Below are 22,936 nucleotides of genomic sequence, written 5' to 3' on the forward strand. Positions count from 1 at the left end.
GAATAACTCCAAGGCTACAAATTATGGAAGTCGTTGCCTATCTTTATTGATTGTGAGAGTTTACACAATGAGTTCCATATACTAATAAAAATCATAGTCTGGTAAAAGGAAAAAGAAAATATTGATGTTTGGATACAGGAAGAGGTAGTAAGATTGTACTTCGCTATCTCTACTCCTAGGAAAATTATCATTTTTTTAAACCCAACTAACTTTCCTAACACCCTCCCATTTAAAAAGAATGTGTTAGAAAGGAATGAAGTGAGTCTTTTTCTGTTGAGCATGACTATGGAGAGGAAGAAAACTTTTGCTTTATTTTTTTCTTTCCTTTTTAAAATTTCATTTTTTTGTGTTACATTTTAAGTTCCAAATTGCCTCCTCTCATTCCCCGTCTTACCCTAAAGAAGACTACCATTTGATAAACAAATATAAATATGTAAAACCACACTATGCATCCTTATATTTTTCCATTCCTTCTCTGAAGATAGATAGCATTTCCTTCATTAGATATTTTGATTTGATTATTCATAGTACTCAGAATAACTTAGTCATTGCTAATTATTCTTCAAACAATATTCCTGTTATTGTATACAGTGTTCTCTTGGTTCTGCTCACTTCAGTTTTCATTATTTTATGCAAAGTCTTCACTTTCAAGAGAGAAAGGGAAGGAAGGAAGGAAGGAAGGAAGGAAGGAAGGAAGGAAGGAAGGAAGGAAGGAAGGAAGGAAGGAAGGAAGGAAGGAAGGAAGGAAGGAAGGAAGGAAGGAAGGAAGGAAAGAAGGAAGGAAAGAAGGAAGGAAGGAAGGAAAGAAGGAAGGAAAGAAGGAAGGAAAGAAGGAAGGAAGGAAGGAAGGAAGGAAGGAAGGAAGGAAGGAAGGAAGGAAGGAAAGAAGGAAGGAAAGAAGGAAGGAAGGAAGGAAAGAAGGAAGGAAAGAAGGAAGGAAGGAAGGAAGGAAGGAAGGAAGGAAGGAAGGAAGGAAGGAAGGAAGGAAGGAAGGAAGGAAGGAAGGAAGGAAGGCTGCACTCCTACATTATTCCCAAGGCAGTGAGATGTTTCCTAGTGGGTACAGGAACTTCAAATGGGGATCTTCCTCTTCCCTGAGCTAAAGTGTATTTCAGGGGGATAATTATGGGAGCTCTGGTGTAATCATAGACTACAACTTCTAGGTCTCATATTGGAAAAATGGTTTAGGTGCTTATGTGAACACCTAATAGCTACATTCCAAGGCCACAAAGGATGCTCTTCAAATGCTTTGAAATGGACACTGCATACCCAAGAAGTTTTGTGGTTAAATCACTTGCCTCAATTTCTAAATGAACCCAGTTGCAGAAGTTTTCTGTCCTTCTGGGTAGTTGAGTAGCAGAGCATATGAGAGGATAAATAATGTTCTTCCGTATCATGACAGCATATGAATTTTCAAGACTAGGGAAAAGATTTAGAATTGGACCTTTTGGAACCTGCCCCCTTGGAAAATGGAAAGATTAGCTCAGTTGTACAAAAAAGAGAGGCGAGTTAATTTTAATTCTTGAGATGAGGGGTTCTGATTTTTTGTTTGTGTTCTGTTTTTCTATCAATGTGACTGGGTAGGTCCACTTAGACAGGTGGAGATGGAAGCAAAAACCTTGGATTTTTAGTTCAGTGACAAGAGATAATTATCGCAGAATTGATCAGTCACTCCAAGTACTGAAGCAAATAAATCGTGCATTGGCCAATGCAGGAGGAAAATGGCAGCTAATGGAAGTGGTAGATAGGTCATCCTGGCCATAATTTGGCTTGATGAAGCATCCACATGGGCCTGGTGTTAATGTGCTATTGATATTCAGCCAGCCAATTTCCCCTGTGTGGTTTGGGCTGTGACTCGTTAAAGCAGAGCTGGGCATCACAGTGGTAAATGAAGAGGAAAATTGAAGTAATGTTGTATTATAAATTTATGATTTCATCTGCCTGACCTAGAGGATGTTCCATGAGGGGAGCTGGGAATGGGAGCCCTCTCTGGCACATACCATGTTCTTTTTCATCTTTGTTGTTGGGAGACATACTAATGGCCACTGGAGAGTGGGTAGTAGGGAAGATTGGAAAGTGATATGGGGAAGGTAACTTTTAAACCATATTTTTCTCTCTCATTCCCTTGCCCCCACTTCCTTCCTGTCTGCCTGTTCTTGAAGAAAGGCTTTGAGGCATGTCGGGAAGTTGGGATGTGTTTATCCTAGTGACCAAGAGGCTGGAAGGAACTTGATGTTCCATCCCCAGCCCCCTTCCTCCTCCTCCTCCACAGGAGTCTTGAAGGTGACACATGGGCTAATGCTTTCACTGTCAGATTAATGCTAAAATATTTAAGATCCCCAGTGCCGAAGCTGGATACAGCACCGTCATTTTTCATCAGGAAAGCCCCACAGGCAGCAGTGATTCGGCTGTTTGCATATAATCCGTTTATCAATATTGTTGAAATAATGGTATGAGAAATCTAACGCTGAAAGATCTGATTTAATAGCAGAGGTGATTAATTTAAAAGAGGATTGAGCTGCTCAACCATGAAATAAATATCAAGAAAAGAACCAGTGTGTACATGTCTATTTAAAGCGTCAGTGTCCTCTTTTCCCCTCTCTTTTTCCCTTCTTCCCTTTCTTTTCTTTCTACCCCCATCGACCCACCCACCCACCCTGCTGCTATCCTCCACCTTCTCATCATCCAAACCAGCTATGTTCCACTTCCAAAAGTTTGCGCTATTAGATCATTTGATCTTGCCTAGAGAGGCCTAGAAGAGTCATAAAGGAATATACCAATTCACAACTCAGTGCCATACTGGAAAATAAATGGTGAAAGCCCTGGCACTGAGGCCCCTCCAAGGTGGAAATATTTCAACTGACCAATGAGTTGTGACAAACAACAAATTCAGGAGTGTTTCTCTCTGTATAGAGAAAACAGCACGAAATAGTCACAGACTTGTACGAGGCCTCCAAAGGCCTATAGATTACTGGGGGCCGTTAGAGACTCCCTCTAGAAAGAAGCATAGAGACCATCTGGCAGGGGTTCTTAACCTGGAGTCTGTGGACTTTTTTTAAAAATTTAACTTTTAATTTTTAATAATAATATTTTATATTTCTGTGAACTCTAAAAATATTTCTGCATTTCTATATAATTAGTTTCTTTTCTAATCCGATGTATATTTGTTATGAATTTTAAAACATTCTTTTGAGAAGGCATCCTGAGGCTTCACCAGTCTTAGGAAGGTGAGATGAAGGGGAAGTGATTTGCTTAAGATCCTGCTGTTAACTGGTAATAACGAGCCAGGACCAGAACACAGGTCCCTGACCTTAGGTCTCATAGTTCTGTTTCTGCAGACATTTCTGATAAGGCAGCTCATGGATAGAATTCTGGATCTCAAGTCAGAAAGACCCAAATCCAAATCTGGCCTCAGATACTTCTTATCTGTGTGATCCTGTGCAAGTTACTTGACCTCTGTCAGTCTCAGTTTCCTCAACTATAAAATGGGAATAATAATTTCACCTATCTCCAGAGTGGTTGTAAGGATCAAATGAGAACATTTGCAAAGACCCTTAGCCTAGTGCCTGGCACATATAGGTATTATGTAAATGCTTATTCCCTTCCCTCAAACAATTTAATCTTTATTTAGCACAACCCATAAACTTGGAATTAGAATTGTGCATAATTGATGGGATGACTAGGACCCACACCTCTTGGTTCTCAGGTCATATTTTCTCTGGCTCTATATTACTGCCATTGGGGCAAAAGAAGAGATCATGTTACTAACCAATGATTCAAACAAGAAAAGATTGTGTATCTGTTTGGGGGTCAACACTTATTAAACTTTAGCCTAATATTAGATGATTATTAATATTAACTTATTAAAGCTAACTCTAAAGGCATGCTTATTAAAGTTTAATACTATATTGTGTGACAAAGATACTACATTAATTTCCTATTTCCATCTCCAGTTCATTTTACAGGTAAGGAAACTGAGGCAAACAGGTAAAGTGACTCGTCCAGGGTCACACAGCTTGTGTCTAAGGCCAATTTGAACTCAGAAAATAGATTCTTTCTAGCTCCAAACATACCACTTAGCTGCCCCTCTTTTTTTTTTTTTTTTTTTTTTGGAAAATGCATACCAGCTTACTAAAGCCAACCCTAAATTCATGTTAATTAAAGCTTAACACTGCACTGTGATTTTGGGGACATCCAGTATGTAGACATTGCAAATATATACAAAATAGTTTGGAGGAAACTGGTATGGTACTTGCAGCTGAAGATACTGGGAAGACAACTTTCTAGCTCTAACTTTAAAATACTATGATGAGGGGGCAGCTAGGTGGCGCAGTGGATAGAGCACCAGCCCTGAAGTCAGGAGGACCTGAATTCAAATCTGGTCTTAGACACTTAACACTTCCTGGCTGTGTGACCCTGAGCAAGTCACTTAACCCCAATTAGCCAAAAAAATAAAATAAAATAAAATACTATGATGATGAAGGAGAAAAGAGAGATTTCTGCTAAGAGATAGAGAAGAGAACAGTTTGGAATGCAGCAGGACTCAGCTTTCCAGGCAGTGGTTTATCATTTTTCCACCAAATCCTTTCAGCAAACTGTCCTTCTACACTCTTGACCAATAATCTGCCTGTAATGAGAAAACAGGCAGCCTGAGAACAAAGGTTCTATGCCTCTTGAACAAAATGCCCCATGAAAACACCAGCTCATTCTCTGAAAATGACAAAATAGGGAACATTCTCTATTTTGGGAAATAATAATAGTAATACTTCTATATAATCCTTTAAATTTGCAAAGCACTTTACTTTTTTTATTAGCTCTTTTGATCATCCATCACCTCTTCGAGGTAGGTGCTATTACAATCCCAATTTTACAGATGGGAAAACTGAGGCTAGGAATAGTGACGTGATTTGTACAGTCATTCAGCTAGTGAGTGTTGGAGACCAAATCTGAACTCAGGTTTTCTTGACTGCAAATCTAGCACCTTGTATACACTAAAGCTTCTTAAAGTATGGGTTGTGACTTCAAATGGGATCTTGTAACAATGTGGGGAGGGGGGGGAAATCACAAAATTATGATTTATTATCAATAAATGTTTGATCTGTATACCTATTTATATTACATATTAGATATTACGTATTTAAGGTCAGGTAAAAATTTCCTAGACAAAAATGGGTTACAAATAGAAAAGGTTTAAGAAACCACCTAACTGCCCCAGTGGTTCATGTATCCAAACTTTATTCTTGGGAAAACACCACCAGGGCCCTAAAGGTTGTGATTTGACCCAGATTGTCATGCTCCACTCCGGGATGTGTTTTAACAGATTATGTGCTTCCCAAAGGCAACCTCAAAGTTGAATTTCCTCCTCCAACAAATTGTTCCCCTTAAGTAACCTGCTGCTTTTTGCCTGGTGCAGGTGATTTCCCTTCATGGCTGTCCCTCCTTCCTTTGGGAGTTAGCAATACTAATACCTTAGCCTCCCACTGTCAATAACTCTAAAGTAAAGTACATCCATTGTAAGCTCCCCAAATGTCAGAGCCAAGCAGGGGCTCTGGGGTTTCCAGTTAGCACCTGGCATTTACTCTGCACCGGCATTTTACTCAAAAAGAGTGCACGGTCTTTGGGGCCTTAGCTGGCCACACACAGGTTAATTGTGTGTAAACGGACAGCCCCACTCTCCATGGCCACCAGAGAAGGATGACCCATACCTCAGATCCAGGGCCTTATTAGAGATGAGATCTGGGGCTTCTTGCAAAAAAAAGAAAAAGAAAGAAAAAAAAAAAAAAAAGACTCCTTACCCCACCATCACCCTCCTCCTGCTTCCTGTATCTAATTTGAAAACAGTAAAAAGCCAAGCTTCATTAACATGACTTTCTTTTGTTTATATATGTGTTCAAGGCTACCCAAACTTTGTGGCGACATATGGCCGAGGCTATCCCGGATTTGCTCCAAGCTACAGTTATCAGTTTCCAGGTGAGTACTTTAGTGATACCCATGACATTAAAAACCTGATAGATTTGGAAGGAGACAGGAGAATCCAAAATAGAATTTGACTTATGAAAAAAAAATCCACATTTAAAAAAATAAAATAAACAAGACATGCTCAATTTTAGTATCAGGACACAGATAAGGAATTTGGATTAATTTTTCTGATGAATTAATTTGGTTAACTAATGTATGTTAATTGGTAATGGTTATTTGAAAATGGAAGTTTTTAAGAAAAAAGGGAAAGATCAAAGAGTAGAAATCCTAGAAGACAGAGGTCTCTCTCTGATCACTCTTATTTTTTCTGAAATGTGTTGTAAGTTATGTCTCATTAGGGATTTAACTCTGGGGGCTCTGGGATTTATTCCACCCACCATCACTGCTCTCCTCCTCCCCACCATGTGTCTGAAGTTTAATGTGTTGGCGTCTTCCTCCCCCTTCCTAGACTGATTCATTCCTAACAGTTCTCAATTAGATGCTCTTTTCCTATGTGTTGGTGGATTTCTTTTTATATTATTGTTGTTGTTTGCTTTCCATTGTAGGGTGTTTTCCTACCTCTCTCCCTCTATGTGGGTGTCAGACTTGCTGCAATCATGATTTCCATTCAGTCAGAGTCGGCAAGGACTGCTCTCCAATCCCAGCAACAAGCTGGGGTTTGACAAGCTTGCCCAGAATTGGGAGTATTCAGGGAGGTGGGAAGGCAGCCTGGAACTGGGAAGCAATGTGGCAAGGTTGGTGATAGAGTCTCTCTCCACAAGAGGAAATTACTGGCTTAGAGCAGAGGTATTTCCTGAAGAATCATAAGAAAGGTCTTCAAAGCAGAGCTTGGAAGTTACTGTCTTTGGACAGCTGGGTCCTGGAATAAATTTTACACCTGATCAATTAGTAAGCTTTATTGGAAGCTTTATCTGCCTTCAATCACATACAATCAGGTGGATGCAAGTATTGGCTCCTGGGCTTAATTATATAGCAAAGAAAATAAAGATTTGGCAAGCTCTTGACCCTGGAGAGAAGGATAGAACCAGTATGATGCATTGAAAATAACATTGGCTCTGGAATCATAGGTTCTACATTGGAATCCTACCTTTATTAGTTGCGTGACCTTAAACAGGTCATCTTCCCTGAGTCTTAGTTTCTTCCTCTTTAAGATATAATCAACTGAGGTTCTTTGAGGTTCTAGATTTCTGATACTATAAACCAAAGATGTATCTTTGTACCAACTTTTGGCTAAGCTTGGGAAGGGAGCATCATATGAATGGAAATTTGAAAGTCAGGGGGAGGTTCAAAAAGTGTTCTACCTTGCTCCTACCAGCAGACTAGACCTGTTCCCTTTAAGATTTTGGAGGTGGGACAAGGTCAAAGGAATTGGAGTACAGAAGAGAGACTTCTACTTCCCACTTCACTCTGCTCTGGCTGCCCCTCGCACCCAAGACATTTCTCCATCTGGGGTCATTGGTCACTCTAGCTTACACTGAGAACTCGTTGCCCACAGCTTCACTATAATTTTATTCTTCCTTCAATCAGCCTATAATTGGCTTAAGGGGAAACATCACTTCTCCTCCTTGCCTCCCTCCTGCTGTATTCCCATAAGGCTGTTTTTTTTTTTTTTTTTTTTTTGGAGGGGGAATGAGCATGTGATTCCAAGGTTCAGCTGTTCCAACCCTGATGTTTTGTGGGTTTGGGCACAATAACAACATCACTTATTCTTTCTCCTAGTGGGACACTTCCCCAAAGCGTGTGTTTTTTTTAATTGAACCATTTGGGGATCAAGAGATAAGATCTTCTTTGTTTCTTTTTCCCCACTATCCATATCAGCCTCCATAAGCCCGCCAAAATCAATATATTACCATTCCCACCATGAGTCACATTAGAGAACCTTCTCTAAATGAACCAAGTGTGAATCCTAAATAACTATGCTAAGGTCTCCCCAAGAAAGATAATGGTCCCTTGGAAGAAAGAGCCAATGAGAAGGAGGATGGGAACAAAAGATAGCATCATATGCCCTAGAATCACCATAATGAAAGAGGCAAGTGTTGGGGTGATCATGGACCAAGTCTGGGATGCTTGCCACCACCAGCACTGGCCCATACCCTAATGTAGTCCAAAAGGTCTAGATACCATTGATGGCTTAGGTATTTGTCCTAAGCAAGCTGCTGTCCAGGAGCCTCCTGTCAAATTCATTTCACTTGCTCTTTGGCAGTAAACAGCTTTTACCCCGTTTCTCTTAATCAGGCCTCCCCATCCTAAAAAATCAATAAGCAAATAGTTACAATTCTGAAAGCCCATCTGTCTTCACTTAAACAACTGAAGGCCCTTGGCTGCTGGTTGGGCTGGGCCAGAGACTGCTCAGCAACTGTAAGACAAGGAAAGACTAACCCTATGGGAAAAGACTGTTCCCATTCCCTGACTATGAAGTAAGAGATGGCCATTTCACACCTGCACCCTCAGATCCATTCTCTCTCCTTGCTTAGCTTCTCCCAGCCTTCAATTCTTTGGGAGTCAGATGTTGCTGAGTCAGCCCCCTCCCCACCGGGGAGCACAGGTGCAGCCAGTTTAATACAGATGACTTTCCTCGGAAAGTCAGATTGGTTTTTGTTTTTAACATTTGAGAACACTGCATCAGTTCTCTCTTTTTCTGGTGGTATGGAAGGGGAAAAAATAGGAGCATGGACTTGCTTTGATGGAGGCCAGTGAAATTTCAAAAGGACATTTGAAAACTCTATTCTCCCTGAGGGGAAAAAAGCCCTATCCCCGTCCTTCTCAGGACTTAATTGTCAGCTGTGGAAAGAACTCTGACTGTAACATCTGTCTCCTCCTTTGGAGTCAGTAAAGATTCTACCAATTGGAATTGGAGATGAAAGACAGCATGGAACTTGGAGGGAGAGGATATAAGGGTGATGCAGCCCAGGATTCTCCCAGTCCCTCTCACTCTGCCTGGCAATTGATTCTTTTCTTCCATTTCCAGCTCCATATCCTTCCTCTTTTTCCTCTATGACAATTCTCAAAATTCTAGTAATTAGTGTGTCTCCATCATGCTGTACCAGTGATCCTTTCCTTTTGGTTTTCCCTTCCCTTTCAGTGTCAACCCTGTGTCCCCCAGCACATCTTCCCTTCCAGAGTTATTGTTGATCCCTGCTGCTATGGACTTGGTTCTTAGGTACCTCTTCGAGCGCATTTGTGATCTCCTTATTACCCCAGGAATAATCAAGAAGCAAGTAAAAACAACCACACCTTAGTCCGACGTCACAGACCTAGGGGGTTTTGCTAAAAACCCACTTTTCTTTTGGACTACTCACTGAATATGTACATTAGATGCCAAATCCCCCTTCTAAAAGGGAATGTGACCTGAATATTTAAAAAGCCAGAATTTCTTCTTGTCTACCAGTAGTCAATCTAGAATCATTTGTTTCCAGTGAAAATGAAAAGCCAAGAGATTTGGATCTTAGTCTCAACTCAGCTCCTAAATTCTGCTGTGTAATCTTAGGAATGTTACTAACTTTTCTGGACTCCCCATTCATCCTGTCAAAATCAGAGCTTAATATAATACTTATGAGTTCACCTCCTATGAGGACAGATATGACAGTCCTTGTGAACATACCCAGAATTCTTTGACAAAAAGACGCCATATGTCATTTGTACAATCTGGAGGCTAGAAAAGAAGGATGTGATTTAATCACTTTGATACCTGTTCTGTCATCCCATCAAGTAAGATTTGCACCTCCATCCCTGGATTTTTATAGTTCAGTGTTTCTCTGACTTGATCATTATTATTATTATTATTAATTATTATTATTATCATTAATCTCTCCTTATTCTTTTTTCTTTCTCCCTCCCCCTACTCTAGCACTTATCTTTTCAGTTTAATCTATTAATTTCTGTTCTTATTTCACTTTACAGACTATTTGCCGATATCACAAGACATAATTTTCATCAAGTAGTTCTTAAAGAGGCATGACAAATTGGGGTTTACTACTATAATGGGAGATTGAGACAGAGACAGGAAGAGATGGGGAGGGATGGAGGAAGTAATGGAGAGAGGGGTGGTAAAGGATGGGGAAGAGAGGGAGAAGGAGAAGTCTGAGTGACCCTGTTTGTAATCAATAAAATCCTCTCTGTCCTAGCTGACTGCATTCTGAATGAACTTTTTTTATTTCCTATTTTTAAAATGGCTCCATGGCTTCCTTCACTGTATATTTTGTTTGTTTTTTCTTTTCTTTTTTTTCTTTTTTTCCATTTTGTTACCCTCTTCTCATCACAGTTGCTTTTTGCATGCTCTGTAAATGGCTGCTTGCCTTATAACCTATGACAGACCCCAAAGGAAGCTTCTCATCATTTTGGGGTTTTTTTGAGCCCACTAGAATTGCATTGATTTCACCAATAGCCCGGCTAAAATGCTGGGGCTTCTCATGACTGTGTAGCAGAGTTAGCAGTGGACACTGATGTCTTCTTTTTGAGATTGTTGGGCATTATAGAAAGTGGATATAATTATCCTATCCAAGATGCACAATTCCATTCCATAAAAATTAATCTAGGGAGCTGGCAAATGTGTAATTATCTGATCAATCTCCCATTGGGTCTGATCCTTTGATGACTGATACTATAATCACATCTCTCCCCCAAATGGGAAGCTTAGATAAAACAGCAGCACCCAGATAGACTCAGGATGAGGGTCACATAGGGAATGAGCAGAGCTGAAATTCTCCTTACCTACCTTACCTTCATCTAGTTTGGGGCTGTGGTTCCCTCTCTGCTACCATGGGGCAGTTCTTCTTAACAAGACAGTTAACCAGTTTCCCTAGGCATGAGGGGATGCAACTTATGTCTACGACTCAGAAGCACCCCATTTTTCAGGACCTCAGTTTTCTTCTCGGTAAAATGAAGGAACTGTGATTAGGTAGTCTATAAAGTTCTCTCCAGAGAGTTATAGAATTTAAAGCTAGATAGAAATATGTAAAAAATCAACTGATCTAATCTTCTCGTTTTATACAGATAAAGAAACTGAGGTTCAGAGATTTGTTTAAAGTTACATAGTAGCAGTGCAGGAATTAAAATCTAGATCCATGACTCAGAGCCATGTTATTTTGTTGTTGTTGAGTCATGTCCAACTCTTTATAACCCTATTTGGAGTTTCCTTGGCAGAGATGCTGGAGTGTTTTGCCATTTCCTTCTCCAGTTCATTTTACAGATGAAGAACTGAGGCAAACTGGATTAAGTGATTTATCCCAGATCACACAGGCCAGATTTGAACTCAGGAAGTTGAGTCTTCCTGATTCCCAGCCACCTAGCTGTCCTTAGAGCCATACTAATTGTAGCTCAAATAATCAATATAATCTGACGGAAACGACTCCCTTCCCAACCTTTGGTGTTTATCTCCTTTTTGTCAACCTCTTGGCTCACTTAAGATATAGAAATATCTCTAATTCAGACCCCTTTTCAAAGCACTTAAGTCTGTGAAAAGTGAACTACATGCTTATATTAGGAAGGCACTATGTTTAATATTTGTTAATCTTTATGTTTGGGTATCAGTGGCCCAGATGTTCAGAAAGGGCAGTCCTGCTAGTCATTTCATTAAACTAATCATTTCATTTAAAGATGCTTGATGCCCAAACTGGTTGGCTTCCTTTTATTTTCCTTCAGGCAGTAGTCTTCCTTATTATATATTTTTTAATCTTATGGCTGCTTTCCATTCCCTTCCTCTGTTTTGTTTTGCTATGAATTGCTTCTCTTTGGTGAACTTATCCTAGGATGCATGACTTTGCAAACGTTTTTAGCCATTGTGAATTTTCTCATTTTTGTAAATAGCTCATCTGTGCTACTCCCTAATGACATTTTTTTTCCTGTAAGCAAGTGAGGTAGAAAAATAAATTGTTTACCACAGACATGCTGTGTGCTGCTCTCTCTTAGCTTTGCAGTTTCCTAGTCTTGCTTTGGGGAAGGTGAAAGCATCAAATAACCAGTACCAATGACAGCTGGATTTTTAAAATTATAAAAGCATTCTAATTCCCCTTCTATGCGCACTCCACCTTGTATATTCTCTTGGTCTGAGGGGCACAGGATTGCTAGAAATGCATCCTGCCGTTGTGTGTCTAGACCACATAGCATCTGCCTCTTACCACTCAGTTACAGTCGTTTCTCCCCTCTCCAGACACTCTCTCCCTTAATCAACAGCTACCATCACAGTACCCAAAGCTATCTGGTTCATGCCAAGGTTATATGCAGGGTCCCTGTATTTGGTTCCTAAAGGTCTGGTTTAGTGCTGGGAATGATCTGGTTTCTGCATGTTGAACCCCAGAGTTGTAGTGGCTTTCTAAAACTACGGAGATAAGTAGGACTGGATGAAATAACAAAGCATTATGAGGTTCCCCAGCATGACGGAGAAAACCAAGAATAGGCATCCATTTCTTAGAGAACTAGATTTGAAGGCAGGAGATCTGGTGCCAATTCTGCCTCTCTCTTACCAGCTACAAAACCTTGAGCAACTTATTTAACTTACCTCAATCTTGTTTTCCTCTATAAAATAAATGGATTGAATTCAATGGTACCTAAGGATCTTTCTGTGATCTAAACTACTCTTTGATCTTTCTTCTTCTTTTTATTGTCTCTTGATTCTATCTTCTACTAGGATGCCCTTTTTCTTCCCTTTCTCCCCATGCTTCCCAAAACTTTTTTCCTCCTCCTCCTTTTGCTCCTTCTCTTCTTCACCCCAAACTTCAGGCTTTCCATTGTCATCTTCCAGACTTATTATAACACTCCCTTTCTCTTCCCAAAAGTCAGGATAAGAAAGAATTGGGAGCCGGTTCTCATTCCTAGGTTGTAGTACTCTTGTCAGTTGTAGAGTATGAGTCTAAGTCACTCTAAGGAGTTTAGCTCAGAGCCCCTTGACCTCATTATCTTCCCAAGAGACATTACCACTTTGGGGCAAGCAATAGGGCCAAACAGAATCTAGAGCTATTTTTTCCAGGATGGTTTGGTATGAAATGTGATCTTGGATTTTCCAGCTGGGTGTTCCTACACAAATCTATCTTCCACCCTAATGAACATTCTTTGATGCTGGGTGCACCCACCACCTTCATAAATTTCCATTTGTTCATGGTTTCCATATATAGGAAGTGGATTCAATAAGTTCTATCCCCCCTAATGGAAAAGTAGCTTAACCCTGTGCCTCATTGATGAAAAGTAAAGAACCTCATCTGTGAATTCAGATGAACTCTAATGGATCTGTCTCATTGTAGGATATATCTCTTGGATATGAAAAAAAGTACATAAACCTCCTCACAGTGTAATGGAAGAGAAAGATCCCTAGATTCAAAATCCCAGAGAACCAGGGTTCTAATTCTAACTCTGCTACTCAGTATCTGTGTGATGCTCTGACAACTCAGTCCTGAGAGAAGCAGCATGATGGAACACTTTGCCTTGAGTCCTGCCTCTTTCATTTGTCATCTGTGAGACCTTGGAAAAGTCACTTCACTGTCATAGTGACCTTGGGAAAGACATGTGAGGCCATCTCTTATTCCCAGTTCTCTCAAATTAATGGATCAGACTAGATGAATTGTTAAGGTGCTTTCTATTCTAAATCTTTAAGTTTCTATACTTCATTCTTTGGGATAATAAAAATTAATAACAATGATATTTCTAAGCCTTCATTTGTCCTATTGCTTCAATGTAACTCCACTTTTCTTTAGTCCCAATTCTCAATGTGAGGAAAACAATAGAATTCTCAGTGACAGACAGTCAGCTTCCATGAGGGAAGACCTGGTTTAGATCTTGACTCTGTTACTGGCTATGATGACCATGAACAAATAATGTAATCACTCGGCTTCACTTTCCTATTTGTCAAGTGGGAATTTCAATAGCCCCTCCCTCAAAGAGCAGTTATAGAGTTCAAATTACATATTGCATAGAAAGTTATTTATAAATCATAAAATATATATGTTGTGTTGTTTATTAATTTTCAGTCATGTCTTATTCTTTGTGACCCCATTTGGGGTTTTCTTGGCAGAAGTACTGCAATGGTTTGCCATTTCCTCCTCCACTTCATTTTACAGAGGAGGAAACTGAGGCAAACAGGGTTAAGTAATTTGCCCAAAGTCATACAGTTAGTGAGCATAGAGGTCAATTTTGAATTTAGAAAGATAAGTCTTCCTGATTCCATTTTGGCTCTTTACGCACTGCACCATCTAGCTGCCTCCTAAAAAGTGTGTGTGTGTGTGTGTGTGTGTGTGTGTGTGTGTGTGTGTGTGTGTGTGTGTGTGAGAGAGAGACAGAGAGAGAGAAACAGAGACAGAGAGACAGAGAAAGAGAGAGAGAGAAGCAATTATTGCAAAATTGAGCAAAGATTTTTCTACTTCTGCCTTTTTCAAATGAAGTCTATCATTCAAAAAAACATTTATTAAGCACTTACTTTGTGTCAAGCACTTAACCAAAAACCAGATCATTCCAGTTCCTTTAACTCTAAACTTATAGAATGTGGGAACCAGAAGGACCTTAAAGATAATCTACCCTCTACCTGTCATTCTGGTGAACATTTAACTTCTAGTTTTCCTGCTTCTTCAGAGATTGAGCAAACTATGTCTCAAGGGCTAAATTTTGAAGCAGCCTTTTTTGTGCAGTCTAAATAAGAATGGCTTTTATGTTTTTTAAATAAAATAAAACTTTATTCAAAAACATAAAAAAATCTATACAAAAATGGGCATTTGGGTTGTTAGTTTGCCAAGTGCTATTCTAGTCTTTTGGTCCCAGAACTGCCTTCACCATTCATCTCATGAAAAAACCAAAGCCTTCAGGGGCTTTCTGGGCAGTCGTGATTCCTAAGCCTGAAATCTTCTATCAGTCAATCAGCCAGTATTAATTATTCAGGCTGTGTGTCAGGCTCTGGTGATGACTTGGTTCTCTCTTCTGAATTGCAGTGATGGCTCGAGTGCCACTAGCTTTTGAATGTTGGCCTAATCCTCCCTTGCATAGGGAAGGTGGCTTTCTCTTAAATCTGAAGATTTCACAGTTTGGGTTCCAGATTGTATGTATATGCACAATCACACATCTGTACATACTTGGATATGTTGTAACTCTGCACAGTATAATGAAAAAGGTGGGGGATTTGAATTCAGAGGACAAGGGTTAAAAACTCCAGCTCTTTACTTCTACTTGAGTCTGCCTTGAACAAGTCACTTAATTTTTCTTATACTTAGTTTCTTCATCTTTAAAGTTAGACTCAATGATCTCTAAGTCATTGTGATAAATCTAGCAATTTATCTATGAACATATGATTCTATGAGCACCATATATTGCCGTATAAAGATACATTGAATAGCAGCCCTCCAAAAATTAATAAACAACAACAAACTTGTCATACTTCTCTAATAAAACTATAGCAATCTCCTTAAGAAAAAAATTTTTTATCCTGAACACAATTCTTTATCCTAACAAAATGGCTTGTATTTAGTAGATGCTTAATAAATTCTTGTAAAATTATCCACAGCTCCTGATAATGAATAGATCAATGCATGCAAAACTTCAGCCATCTTGTACATTTTCTCTTTTGGAATTATACCTGGCCAGATTTTTTTTAAATCTTCCTGCTTCCTTCTGTAATCCAACAATTTGTAATTCAGTGATTCCACATTCATTTGGCTAATTTTTTTTTTTTTTTAATCACAGGGGTTGTTAATTTCTTTTATATCATGAATCTCTTGGGAAATCTGATGAAGTCCATGGATTCCTTCTTAGAAAAATGTTTTTAAATGCATAAAATAAAATACACAGAATTACAAAGGAAATAAATTATGTTGAAATACAGCTATCAAAAATATTTTTAAAAACAAGATATGGACCTAGGTTAAGAACTCCTGGTTTGTTAGGAGAATGGCAAACTTGCTGCTTACAAAGGAAAAGAATCTTTTATTACCTTCTAAAGCCAAATGGAAATAATTTAAGGATTATCTATTGTTAAGGATTTTCTTTGCCTCTACTCTTTTCCCTTGGAGAGTTGACTCTTTCCAAATGAAAAGGAATTTTATGGGCTTAACTTTTTGGGTCAACTTACTTTCCCCTGGGAGAGTTTACCAGGAAGATAAAGGAAGATGTGAGTGGTGGATATAGTCATAGAAGGTAGGAAGAGGAGCATGAGATAATAGGTTAGAGATCAGTTTCTCAGAGTCTCAGGCTCTCTATGACTGAAGCATTCAGGGGCCTCAGTTTCCTCATCTAGCCAGTAGAGATAATAATATCCATCTCACAAATAATGCCTCATGATGGTTGCTAGATGATTCAGTAGATAGAGCCCTGAGATTGGAATCAGGTAGATTTTTCTTCATGAGTTCAAATCTGACCTCAGATACTGGCTGTGTGACCCTGGACGTCACTTAACCCTGTTTGCCTCAGTTTTCTCATTTGCAAAATAAACTAAAGAAAGTGATAAATCACTCCAGTATCTCTTCCAAGAAAACCCCAAGTGCTGTCACATATGGGGTCACTTCTGAAATGACTCAACAACAACAAAAGGGTTCTCATGAGGATTACATGAGTTGAAATTGAGGTAGTTGGTAAATATTCATGAATTTAACTCTGATTTCCTCCCCCTCCCAAAAAAGTAATAATAAATAAGTGAATGAATAAACTAAGTAATTAGTTAAAGGGGGAAGTTAGGTGTCACAGTTGATAGAGCAGTGGCCCTGGAGTCATCAGGAGGACTTGAGTTCAAATCCTTCCTCGGACACTTACTAGCTGTGTGACCCAAAGTAAGTCATTTAACTATTTCCTTTAAAAAATTACATTCATGAAGTACCTATTATGTCCTGGCCAAAAAAGTTCCATACCTATGAAAGGGATGTGATGAAGGAACAGAGCAGTATAGCTGAAAGAATGTGGAGAGTCAAATAATCTGAATTCCCATCCTAGCACTGCTGCTAAATGCATCGTGACTGGACAGACTGTAGTAGAAGTGGAAGGAATCAGAGCACTCATGTAGTCCAACTCCCTTACTTGAAAAACAGGGAAAGAAGGCTCAGAGGGAACCTTGGGCTTGAAGACAGAAGACTTGACTCTTTTCTCTTTGTGTCATCATGGCGCCACTGAAATAATGGCTGACTTTGATTTCAAAGATCCTGGGCTTAAATCTTTCCTCTGCCACACATTACCTGTGATTTTACACAAATCCCTTAGCCTCAATTTTCCTCATCTAAAAAAATATGAGCAGGTTGCACCTAATGGGTTTTTTGGCTGATTCTAATCTGCAAAATGAGATTAACATTTAGACTATCTATCTTAGAGAGTTGTGAGGAAAGCATTCTGTAAACTATAAAATGTGTACACACATATATGCTTATTGTTGTCGTTATTGTAAGAGACAGCAGATATAATGTAATATACTAAGAACTAATCTCAGAATTAGAAAGACCCAAGTTTAATACCAATTCTTACACATATTGGCTAGGAAAATCACAATGGCTTAATGCCTCAGTAGCTGTCTAAGATTATAAATTTAGATGAGGTGCCTTCTATGTATAGGTGGAGGGAATTTCCACCCTGGAAGTTACCTACACTGATCTTTCACCCCTCCCCCCAAAAAATATAATTGCGGAACACCATATAACAATGTCCAGTGAGAGAGACCTGGTTGTAGCTTTTTCTTTTTGTCTTACCATTTGCTAAGGGATTTAATTCTGATTTAATGCCCTTCTCTCCACAGCACTGACCATCACCCTACTCTATTTAAAATTGCAGCAGGGGCTTCCTGGCTCACACAGATTTACAAAATCCATAATAAGTCTGCCAGCATGAACTTAATTACCCTTCTTCAAGCCCTTCACTTTTAATTTCCATCAGCAAAAGCAAATGACACGTCTAGACCTTTTAAAAATAAATAAATAAATCGCTCAAGAGTGTGCATCTGTTGACTGAAGGTGAGAAGTGACACCAGGCCTGTGAGAATGCCAGGGTCCCTCTAAAGCAAGAGATGGCTGGAAGCTTTTCAAGCCAAAAAGCAAACAGTATTTGCTTCTGTCACTTCCTTCTCCTGGAACTAAAGACAGGGACCTCAGTGAGCCCAGAACTTCTCCCACTCTTTGGCCAGGGTCATTTGCTAGTGAGATGAGCCAGGAGGCAGGAAGCTCATGCCCAGGAGGATCTCCCTGACAACCTTCTCTTGCTTTTTTTGTCTATTCTGGCCTGTGCCCAGAAGACAGAAAAGCTGTCTTCTCCTGGATAGCTGTTGAGTGAGACTCTTCCAAATAAACCTCTCTTTTCAAGTCTCTTCTAGTTCTAAATCTTTGAGTCTCCTATGTTTCTCTTCACTACTCCCACCCCACCCCCCCAAAAAAAGTAAATGGGAAAGTCTCCAATCTTTTACTTCAACCTTAAATATATGCCCCACCCATCAATTCATTTCAACAAATATTGATTATGACCTCCCATTCTCTGAGGTGCATTGTTATGCAATGATGGATAAAGAGCTGCCCTCACAGTCAGGAAAACCTGAGTTTAAGTCTCACTTCAGATATATACTGAGGAAGTAACTTAACCATTTGGTATTCTGGGCAACTGTCTGTAATGATAAGTTGCAGAGATATTGATAACCTGTCTTGGTAGAGGAAATTTTCTCAACTGGGAGCCCTCTAAATCACTGAAATCAGAGGTCCATTTCCTATCTTTTATCTTCAGCTATGTTTCAGACTATACTTTAATATCTACTCTCAGAGGGCTTCTACTTTAATAGGGAGGAAAGAAACATGTATGTATATGTGTATGTACACATATATATATAATGTATGTATGTGTGATATATCATATGAGTTAACATGTAACATGCTTTGCAAAATTAAAAGCCCTATATAGATGTCAGCTATTGTCATTATTATTAAATATAAAGTAATTGAAGGGAAGGAAGGAGCTCACTGACCATTGGAATCTAGAATAAGGTCCTAATAATCCTAATAAGGTCCATGGAAATGCATCTGGACAAAAGTTAAGAATTCTCAAAAGCAAAGATGGGGAATGAATCATCCCAAGGATGGGGGGGACATCCTGAAGATGGGGTGGGATGGACAGAGAATAGGAGATGCAAGGCAAGGTGTTCTTGGACACACCATCACCCTTGGCAGTCAGAGAACTTCTGGAAACATTTCCCTTCTCTTCCAGCTGGTTCTTCCCTGTTCTTTGCTGAGCAGAGAAGCAGCTGTTAGAAGCTCACCCCTCCAACCCCTTCTACTTTGAGTAGGCCGCAGTTGGAACAGCTGGGAAATTTGACAAGAATAATTGTTTGGGGAAGCAGAAGAGGCCAAAACAAAAATGAGCTTACGAAGGAGAAAACAGGATTACCTTCATTCTGCAGGAGACAATTCAGGTCCTTGTAAATTTACTTTGGGCCTGAGCAGGCCTCAAGCCCTCCTGGAGGATCTGTAAAGGACTGTGTTAGTGGATAGTATGTGGTTTATGAAACAAATAAGCAGAGATTATCAATTCCACTGGATGACATTGAGCTCATTTTCTAGGGGATTTGACTCTGGTTCTGGGGCTGCATAGCCACTACTTTTTCCAAGGCCCTACAATACCTCCCTTCTTGTCATAACCAGGAAGAATAATGGAATAATAGATATAGAGGCCTGATAGTCGAGTCCTTCATTATTTATAGATGAGGAAACCAGAGCACAGGAGGTTGTGTTTTATCCCAGGTCACACAGCTAGTTAGTGTTCTCAACATCCAGAGCCAGTGCTCTGTCCACTAGAAGCAGCTGGGTCTGGAGTCAAGAAGACTGGATTTCGGATTCCACCTCAGACATTAATCACTTCATTTCTGCTTGCCTTAGTTCCCTCAACTGTAAAATGGTGATAAGAGTAGCATCTATTTCCCAAGATGGTTGTGAGGATCAAATGGGATATTCATAAAGTACTTAGCACAGTATATGATAGGTGCTTAATAAATGCTTATTCTCTCTCCCTATTCTCTTTCCTAGAACTGACAGAAAAAAGAAAACCATGAAAAGAGATTTTTGGGGGTTGTATCAGAACTCTTGGAAATGGAGATGTTCCCTAGAAACTTGCTCTTGGAGAGGGACACTCAACCTAATTTGTGTCATAGACCCTTTTCTGGGAAAATAGAGGACAGAAAAACCTAGGGTAAACACAATCTGGGTTCAGGCAATTTCTTATTTCAGAGACAGGCATCTGTCAGTAGGAGTGTTCTCTTTAAAAAGGGCTGCGGACCCAGTACCCAGCACACTGGTCAATTTGATCAGGCCTAGAATCCCTTCTTAGAATAATTTTTTTCTTTGTTTGTTTGTTTTTAGTTGTGTTTTTTTTTAATGCATAGGATTACAAAGGGATTCACAGAATCCTTGAAATTTATCCACAGTCCTGCTAGATGGAACCCCTAGCTAAGAACCCCTGCTTTTGTACCTCTCATTCCCTCCTCGGAATCTCCCAGAAGGGCAATACTCCCTTCCATTTTGGATTGTTTGGACTTTGCTGAAAACCCAAAGATTGGCTCTTCAACTGGGCATCTTGGTTGACCATTTAGTTCTGAGTGTAGCAGTGGTCTCCTGTCCTGCCTAAGAACTTTGAAGCTGAGCTGGTTGGATACAAGGCTTGGAGCTTCCTGCTCCAAGACTGCTGCTTCCTGGGCAGTATCTAATTAAGGAGTCGTGTGTTTGGATTTTTGCTTCCACAAGAGTTGAACATCCCCATTCCTTCTTTAAAAATTATATTGATTGATTGATTTTTATACACAAATATTATCTCTTTCCCCTTTAGTGCCCAATTAAACAAAAAAAAAAAAATTCACAATAAACATACATACAAACAAAACAAATTTCTCTACTGGCTGAGTATACAGGGCTCATTTTGGATTTTAAAGGTATTATAATATTTAAACAACTCTTGTGAGGTAGATGCTATAATTATCCCAATTTTACAGATAAAGAAACTAGGGCTGGAAAAGGGTATTAAGTGTCTGGAGCAGGATTTGAATTCAGGTCTTCCTAACTTAATTCCAAGTCCAGTGCTCTACCTACTGCCCTACCAACTGCTTTAAAAAATTAAGAGAGGAGGTGTGATGTGATTCAACATTAGTCCTCCAAACTCAAGGTTTATCATAAGCAACCCTACTCCTGGAACAAGTGTCCCCTTCAGACCCACCATTCCCCACCCCTCCAAGACGTATAACCACATACCCATGCCCTGTCCCAGCTAGCCCCCTTTGATGGTTAATCTAACCATAAGAACTTTGGGTCCAATATTCTCTTCTGTAAAAGATAAGGCTCTTTCTAGCTCTTGCTTTAAGATGTCTGATCCTAAATGTTTAAGAACTGTCTGATGCTTTTGAGTCTCATCTCTGGTTCTGGGCCCCCAGTCCTCTTCAAGGAGAAGAACACCCTCAATGACAAAGGCCTCCTCCCTGAAAGAAGTTGCCTGAAACCAGTGTTTCCACACTCAGCTTTTCTGCCTTCTCCTTTCCCAGCAAAGCCCAGTACTGCTACTAAAAGGATAATATCACTTAATGAAAGAAATAATGCAAGAGGAAATCTGTGGGAAATGACAGCTATGAGCCTCTGAAAGCCAGCAGAGCCTGATCAAAGCAGTGCTAACATTATTTGAAAAGAGACAGAGAAGGCTGGGTTTTATTTCTCACCATCACCACTGACTGCCCTTCTCCCCCTGCTTTCTCATGTTCTCTATTCTTTTGGCGGGACTTAGTGGGCTGAGGATGAAGAGATAAGGGAGCTGGGTTTAGGCTTTACCTGACAGCCTCTGAAAAAAGAGCAAATAGCTGACCTGGAGAATTGTTCACTGGTGGGGAACAAAAAGTCACAAAGTATCTGGTGTGGAGGGGGAAATGAGCTAGAGTTGGCTTCTTCACACAGCTTGTTCCTCAGCCCCCTCCAAGAGGGCTTCCCACTTTCTTCCTAACACTTCTCAGAACTGGAAAGTAATTCACACAAATACACACACCTTCTGCATATCCAGCACTGAACTCCACTCCTTCCCACCCGTCTGTCTCTCCTACTCCCTCTTGGCATCTAGGATTTAACTTTGCCTTTTTGGATGTTGTCTTACTCTATAAAAAACAAACTGCACTATTTTTCTAAAGGCAGCAAATGGATAGATAGAGTGCTGAAGAGTCAGATTCATCTTTCTGAGTTCAAATCTGGCCTTATTAGCTGTGACCCCAGGCAAATCAATTGACCCCATTTGCCTCAGTTTCCTCATCTGTAAAATGAATTAGAATATCTTTGCCAGTATCTTTACCAAGAAAACCCCCAAATGAGGTCACAAATAATATGCACACATATTCTTTCTCCACCCCCCCATCTAGCTATATCTATCTCTCCCTCTTTCTCTCTCTTTGTCTCTCTTCCCTTCCCTTCTTTCTGTCTATATATACATGTATATATGTGTGAATATCTCCCTCTCTCCCTCTTTTTTTTTTTCTTTAACCCATTTCACAAACACAAAGACTTGAGCATAATGGATATTCTGGGGGCTTAGATCAACCTGAGCAGTAAAGGGTATGACTTCCTTCCTCTTCCTTGCCTTCTCCTCTCCCTTCCCTTCTCTCAAAATACCCAACATGTGAGACTATCCTGGAAACTGAATGACATTGAGATCAGGATGCCTTTGTGTATCCGTGAGCCACTGTAGTCCTGAGCCATATATGATGGGGTTTGCTAAAGTATGATAGGGTAGGCCAGGCTCTGAAACTTGGGGAGAAATATAGACCATCTAACAGTCCACAACTTCTCTTGTTCATCTTGTGCTGTTAACCTGCTATAGCAAGAGCTGTCCTTGGTCCTTCTTCTATACTTTCCTCCTCAGTCAAGACAGACATGAAGAAAAGGGAAACTTTTTCTTTTTTCCTGAGGCAATTGTGGTTAAATGCCTTGCCTAGAGTCACACAGCTAGGAAGTATTAAGTATCTGAGGCCAAATTTAAACTTAGGTCCTCATGACTTAAAGGCTGGTGCTCT

At 39.8% G+C, this 22,936-nt stretch overlaps 1 protein-coding gene across 1 annotated transcript in view; it reads left to right on the forward strand.

The window, feature by feature from the left end:
* MSI2 (musashi RNA binding protein 2) overlaps positions 1–22,936 on the forward strand; it is a 522,649-nt gene that overhangs the window by 449,475 nt on the left and 50,238 nt on the right. Inside the window, 1 exon segment of the mRNA XM_074261866.1 lies at positions 5,896–5,970. Within this exon segment, the coding sequence (XP_074117967.1) occupies positions 5,896–5,970 (75 nt within the window).

This window comes from Sminthopsis crassicaudata, chromosome 4, assembly GCF_048593235.1.
Source record: "Sminthopsis crassicaudata isolate SCR6 chromosome 4, ASM4859323v1, whole genome shotgun sequence".
In the NCBI taxonomy this organism is placed as follows: Eukaryota; Metazoa; Chordata; class Mammalia; order Dasyuromorphia; family Dasyuridae; genus Sminthopsis; species Sminthopsis crassicaudata.